The sequence below is a fragment of the Dromaius novaehollandiae genome, chromosome 7 (assembly GCF_036370855.1).
Source record: "Dromaius novaehollandiae isolate bDroNov1 chromosome 7, bDroNov1.hap1, whole genome shotgun sequence".
Taxonomy (NCBI): Eukaryota; Metazoa; Chordata; class Aves; order Casuariiformes; family Dromaiidae; genus Dromaius; species Dromaius novaehollandiae.
In genome coordinates, this window is record NC_088104.1 from 25,533,071 (window position 1) to 25,539,922 (window position 6,852).

General features: G+C 43.3%; 1 protein-coding gene across 2 annotated transcripts; it reads right to left on the reverse strand.

The window, feature by feature from the left end:
• Positions 1 to 1,838: 1,838 nt before the first annotated feature.
• Positions 1,839 to 5,372, reverse strand: ATP5MC3 (ATP synthase membrane subunit c locus 3). Of its 2 annotated transcripts, none has more exons than XM_026092763.2 (5): positions 5,224 to 5,372; positions 5,060 to 5,136; positions 4,053 to 4,115; positions 3,473 to 3,666; positions 1,839 to 2,083 (listed from the first exon to the last, which is right to left on the reverse strand). In XM_026092763.2, exons 2-5 carry the CDS (start codon positions 5,096 to 5,098, stop codon positions 1,969 to 1,971), a joined length of 411 nt encoding a protein of 136 aa, XP_025948548.1. In that variant the 5' UTR covers positions 5,099 to 5,136; positions 5,224 to 5,372; the 3' UTR covers positions 1,839 to 1,968. The 2 variants fall into 2 exon arrangements, with proteins under 2 accessions (XP_025948548.1, XP_025948539.1); XM_026092754.2 differs by having other exon boundaries at positions 4,038 to 4,115.
• Positions 5,373 to 6,852: the final 1,480 nt, after the last annotated feature.

Genomic DNA, 6,852 nt, shown 5'->3' on the forward strand with positions numbered 1-6,852 from the left:
CACAGCCATTTCATATGCATACTTATTGATAAATATGATTTACAGAGCTGGAGCTAGGCTTGATTGAGATGGGTTTGAAGATCCTGGTCTGGCCAAATCCCAGCAATATGGAAATATGAAGCTTGCATTAAATATTCTTATTGAAGCTCTCTACTAGTGCTATTAAGCACTCTAGTTCAGCCTAGAGTAGTCAGTGATGCTGGGAAATACCTATTTCCAACTCGGACGCCTCCAAGGATAAAGAAACTATGGCCCAAGCCATACCAAACCAGAGATTTCTGTGGTACTATCAGAGCAGAACATTGTTTAAGTTTCAAGGAAAGCACAAAAATTGAGGTAAACAGGCACAGCCATTGCATTGTCCACCAGAAGGATAACAGTACAAACTTCAGACTAGAATTCTAGTAACCTATATCTGCCTTTCATCCACAGCAAATACATGGTATGTCAGCTCAGTAAGAGAATAGCTTATGAAAACAGCTCATAGCAAATTAGAAAAACACTGCCCAAGTATAAACATAGAAGATAGCTACAGTAGGCTTTACCTCCTATTTCTAGAAAAATATAACTTCCAGACCCAGTCATATAAGTTATTATTAATACTATGCTAGAGCTGAATATTTAAAGATACTGCATCTTTTACACTCTGGAATTTGCATGCATGCACACACACATTATATACATGGATGTTCTCCATATTTAGAGTCTAACTTTTAACCCTTTTGTGAAGATCACTATTTTCTCCAAAGGCAATATGGGGAAAGAAGCCTCATAAACTATGTTCCTAAGTTAGGCTATATGAAGATCAGTTTGATATTTGAGTTCAGATTAAAACAAAGACCATATTTACATTTTGCACTGACCTGACAGTCACTAGTAAGAATCTGACATTTCCCTGGGGATAAGCTATTTATAGCTCATAGTAGATTGCTTCCTGGATTTAATTCAGTACCCATCCAGAAACAAGATGCCAAAGATTGTAACAAAGTTTTTTCCTTCCAAAGTTCAGTTTATCTATATTTGTTGAATGAGCAGATCTATTATTTAATATCCTGAATAGAAAACTTGATGTGTTACCAGAGAACCTCCATCAGTTAGTATATAGGAGTACAAAGCTTGTTGCTAGAAGTGTAGACAATGCCTGGAAACGCATTTAGATTGCTAAAAGACAGATACTGTGAGACGCAAAGCTTGATACTGTAGGCATTTTGTTATTAAAAACACTTTGATCCTACTGCTATTTAAGACAAGAAGAAGGAAGATAGCACAACAGTGGCTTAAAAGGAAGAACTTCCAGCTTCCTGATTAACTAGATGATGCCAAGAATGCAGCAACTAAGTAACAGTATAATGTCCAAGTGCCACAATTAAATATGTTGGACCAAGTTTTTCATAGATTTATTAAAAAAACTAAACCAAATAGTTCAATCTGGACAGTAATCAGAACTGATTGGGAAACTTCAACTAGGGTCATCAAAATTTATAGCATATCTGAAAACTGATGCAAAAAGAACTTCCCTATTTGTAGATTGTTTAGGTCCTTCTATCAAGAGATGCCAAAACACCTTATGTGCGAGCTAGTACGAGAAGAAACAATGTGTATAGAAACAGCTCTGAATGAGTCTGAAGCACAGGTGATGGAAAAAGGCCAGCAGTATAGCATTCCATATTTAATTTCTCTCTACATATATATGTATATTTGTTCGACTTTAAGCCATTGTTTTAAGGATCCAATGTTATATGTAATTCACTGAACAGCAGAAATCCATGGTGACTGAATGACAAGACGCTGTCTTCCAGATATCCTAATGAGAAAGAGAACAAATGCAGGCAACAGGGTGACAGTTAAAGTTGTTATCTTTAATGAAATGACTTTGGAAATAGTATCAATTTCCATGACACCAACATTTTGGGAGTCCCATAAAATATGTATTACATTCCAATGCCAATATTACAGGCAGATCTCCTTTCACATGGCAAATAGGATCAAGAAAGCAACCATCAGACAGAAGAGACCCATAGCTTCAGACAGGGCGAATCCCAGGATAGCATATGAGAACAGCTGTTGCTTCAGAGAAGGGTTTCTAGAAGAAAGTGAAGGCATAAGACCTTTTTACCTTTACTGAATAAGATATTCATACACAGGTTGATATATCTGACAGATTCAGGATCTCATGCCACAGGTGCCATAACAGGAAAATCCAATAAATCCAAGCAGAAGTAATTTTTAGCAGAGATTTCACCAAAGACAAGTGACTTTGCAATTAAGACTGGATTCAGGTTATGCAGATTGTATTTAAGAACTTGTAGAAACCTTTTCCAAACTAGTGTAATTTTGTGACTACATTCATATGTCCTTTTGGATGCAAGTTCTTCACACTCTCATGCAGAAACTGTTAGAACAATGTTTTATAAATGTACTTCACACCTGTGGCATTAGAACTGTATTCTAAGGAAGCACCTAAATCTATAATATTTCAAGTAGCTTACAGTTAAATACAAGAACTGAAACTATCTGGAGCAAAGAAACAAGTATGCAGCAGTTTGTTACAAATATGCAATTAATTATCCCTTCAAGAAGTGTATGGGAAAGAAAAAAATTCAACATAATACTATGAAGTTATTTCCTGCACAAGTTGACATGTTAAAAAACAGTGCCAAGTCGAGAAAAGGAAATATTAGCTTTGTAATGAAAACACTTCTGTCTCTTCAAGTGCAAAGTGAGCTTCCTTGGCTTCACTAGGGCTTAGAAATCTTTAAGACAACTTAATTAAAATCTTAACTCGTTCAAAGAGTAGTGAAGAACATGATACCTTCAGTAGTCTTTTATATCTCTAGCAGCTCTGCTCTTCAGTGATACTATGTGAACTATAGGTACTACAGGAACAATGTAAGCTCTAGGCTGTAAACTGTTACTAGTTTCATTTCATCCCCCTACTATCAATTTCCTACCCTTACTCCACTCCTTCAGATTCCTAATCAGTAATTTCCTACTCAGAGATGCCAAACTGAATGCACTGAAAAGCTGAATTAAGCATGTCTACACAACAGTCCTGATTCTAAGTATAAAGCACATAAAATCATATTACATATTAACAGTTCATACACAGTTTAAGATTTCTCCTCCCCTCTCACAGGGAGGAAGACTCAGGCTAGATTTTGAATTAAGTTCTGGAACTGAATGCTGGAACATTAACTTCAGGGAATGAAACATTGATTAAGTCTAATGATCTCATCTTTTTCATATCTGTTCTCTAGAGTAAACTGTAAAGAGTTTTGAATTCAACAACAGTCCCGTGCTGCTGAATATACTGCAGTTTCACACTATTCTATTCAGCCATGTTTAACATCACTGTTTATTAAGGGAATTTACTACAGCTCTACTATCCTTACTGCAACTCAGATAACTTATCTGTAAATGCTGCGTCAAGATATATCTGCATGCAATTCAAGATTTTCATAAGGGAGATTACCTGGCATAACCAATGATTAGACTACCGAAGACTGTTCCAATACCAGCACCAGAACCAGCCACACCTACTGTGGCAGCCCCAGCACCAATAAATTTGGCAGCAGTGTCAATGTCTCTGCTGATAGCACTAGTCTGGAATTCTCTAAGTGCTAGTCGGGAGACAGTGTTTTGGGCCCCATAAAGTGTTGAGTTGCCCTAAGAAAACAAAACATGGAAAAAGCATTATATTCAGGCATAGACCATTTCCTATGACTACTTTGATATAGTGTTATTCTTCAGTTTTCAAAGTTATTCGATCCGATGTCTGGTTATTCTTACAAGCATTGACTCTGTAACTAAGAGTTAAAACTTCAGAATGTTGTATTTCCACCTGAAAGCAGTCAACACTAAATGTAAAAGATTCTTCTCAGGGGAAGCAGCAAGATAGCAACAAGTACTATATAAGATTCCATTTAAAGCAAGTGTCACAGTGTAGATATTTGCATTAGTGTGTGTGAAGTCTAGATTGAGGACATTTAGGCTCACCAGGTAATTTAGGAAGATACAGAATTTTGTTTATAAGGTACCTCTCCAGTCCTGACCTCTGGCCTAGAAAACACAGATGCCGAAATTGGTCTGTACAAGACTCTTGATCCAGCACGGATCTGCAAGAGGAAGAAAAAAGTTATAAAAAGAAAAAAAAAAACATTTGATTACAGCAGTTCCTACGCAGTGTCTTTTTGTAAGATTAAGAGCCTGTTATCTACTAAGCCACTTGTCCTACTAAAAAGACAGCAATCACTGCTTATCTGGATATACAACAGAAGATACAGAAGCAGGCACTTCCATGCAGCTTGATGACTTCACCATAGCAGCTTTCAGAAGACATTATTATGACTAGCTGGATCACTCAGTGAATCTGCACAAGTGTTATACAGACAGAAAAAAAAAAAATCTAACAAAACAGCAAAGGAAAACCTAGATAGATCAGCAGGCATCAATATGCATTTTGCAATGAAAAAATAAGAAGAACCACAATGCATTTTAAAGCTGTTAAATGCAAAGACATAACCTAGGCTTTAAAAACTAGCAAGGCATGAATGAATGAATCCTCTTTCACAAGCGGCCTGCATGTGTCCTTGGACATCCAGCCCTCTAAGGTCACACCAGCTCCTGCACACAGCCCTTCCTGCAGGGAAAAGCCGTGCCTGCGCCAAGCAGAGGGGATGTTCTGCGGGCTAGAAAGGACGTTTTGAAGGAGGAGAATCTCCTCAAGGGCAGAAAACCGCGGCCTTGCACAGGACAAGCAACAGGCTGGAGTTTGACCTACAGCGGGGCGCAGCGCGCAGCAGGCCCCAGGGCGGCTCGCCGCGCTGCCCTCGCCCCCCCGCCCCCGCGCGGGAAAGCCCCTCGCCGTGGCCGGGGGTCCGGGCCGACGCCAAGGAGGCGGGAAGCAGAGCCCGGCCCCGCCGCGCCTCGCCCCCCGCTCCCCTCCCCTAGGGCGGCCAGCGCTCGGTGCGGCTCGCCCGGGGGGCCCCAGCGAGGCCCGGCGCCCCCGCGCCTGCCGCCCCGGGCGCCCGGCGAGGAGGCCCGGGCCCCCCCGACTCACCAGGGCGGGCGAGGCGGCGAGCTGGGCGCAGGCGAACATCTTGGCGGGCAGCGTCCCCGGGGCACGATCCGGCGTCTCTGCGGAGAGAGCAAGAGGGTGAGCGGGGCGCGGCGGCGGCGGGCGGCGGCCGCGATGGGGGCGGATGGCGCCGCGCCGCCACTCACCCCGCTCCGGCGGCCGCACCACAGACCGAGGGGCCGGGGCGTCTCTGCGCAGGCGCGGCGGAGCCCGGTGGCGAGAGCCCGGATGCAGCGAGGCGGAAGTGGAGGGGAGGAGAAGCGGCGCCAAGGTCACTTTGTAGCAACTTTATTGGCAACGTGGGGAGGCGGACACCGCGCGCCCGGCGCCGCCGCGCACTGACGTCAGCGCAGCGGCGCGCGGCAGGCGCGCAGTCGCACTTGCGCGGGGCCCGCTGCTCTGGGGGCCGTGTGTGTGGGCAGTTAGGGCCGCTCGTGTGACCGTTGCGGCCGTTGAGCGTAGCTGCGCAGCACACAGGCCGTAGGCGCAGCGTGACGCTGCCGCTGCCGTGAGCTGGCGGCGGGAGCGATGTGACGCTGCTCCTCCGCAGGAGCGGAGCGGAGCGGGCCGGCGGGCTCGCCTCGCCCTCGGCGAGGCTGGAGCGCGCCCGTGCGCGCTCACTGAACGCCTGCGCGGCGAATAGCGGCGTGCCGGCAGGAGCTGGCGCGGTGGCTGGAGGTGTGAAGACACTGTATCTCTCACTTTATGAGAGCTTCTGAGAGCTAAAGTCTGTTTAGCTGGGGAAAAAAAAAAAAGAGACATGGAGAGACTGCAGTAGATAATTAGCACGGCGCGTTAGGTGCTAGGAAGTCTCTCTACAGCCTGATGAAGAAAGGCAAAACAAAAATCAGTGTCTAGGAGAACTAATGCCTGATTGGGACTCTTGCTTCTGTCAGTGTGGGGGACAGTCAGAAACTGCAGAAAAATACTCAAAATCCTCAGATCCCACCTGGACAAGATTTCCAGACAGAAAAAGAGGGCACATGCAAGAAAGCTCAAAGGTACAGTAACACTAGGAAGACTTTGAACATAGAACAGAAAATCCCTACTATTTGATGAGTCAATGCTACATGATGAGCAGGTTAAGACGCAGGTAACAAAAATTCCTGTTCATATAAACTTAATCAGACCAAGATTATCATTATTGAAATGAGTTCCAGAGACTTCAATTTTTAGCACTTCAAAACCTCTGTGATGCTTTCTACTTGATTTGGAGTATAATTATATTAGCAGTCCATTACTATTGTAGTAATGTTGGTGCCAATTAGAAAACATACAGAAAAATTCACATTTTGCATAGAACACTGGGAAGCATATTTTTAATCAGTGATAATTTTTGCTTTATCTGCTACAATCTGTGTTATAAAAATGAAGTAAAATTCAAAAATAATCTGTGTGCTACAAACTACTGCAGAATGAAAGAGTAAGAGAATATGTACATTATACTTAGGCATGGGCACATAATATACTGTTTTCATGTCTTAGTAGTTGCTGGTTTCCTGCAAACTTACACGGACTATTCATGTTGCTGTCACTGATTAAACCGCAGGTGCTACATAGAGGAGACATACTCCATATCATCAGCTTGAACACCGACCAACAAACATGATCAATATGCAATTTCAACAGTTGCATACTAATGTTAAGGATAATGTTGCTTATCTGCCCTACACTGGAGTGCTTTACTTCTGATTCTTAGGTACAATGGAGTTATACTCAAATGGAGGTCCTAAGGAGAGAGGCAAAAGTGCAGTCTCACTATTCCAACTTTCTGC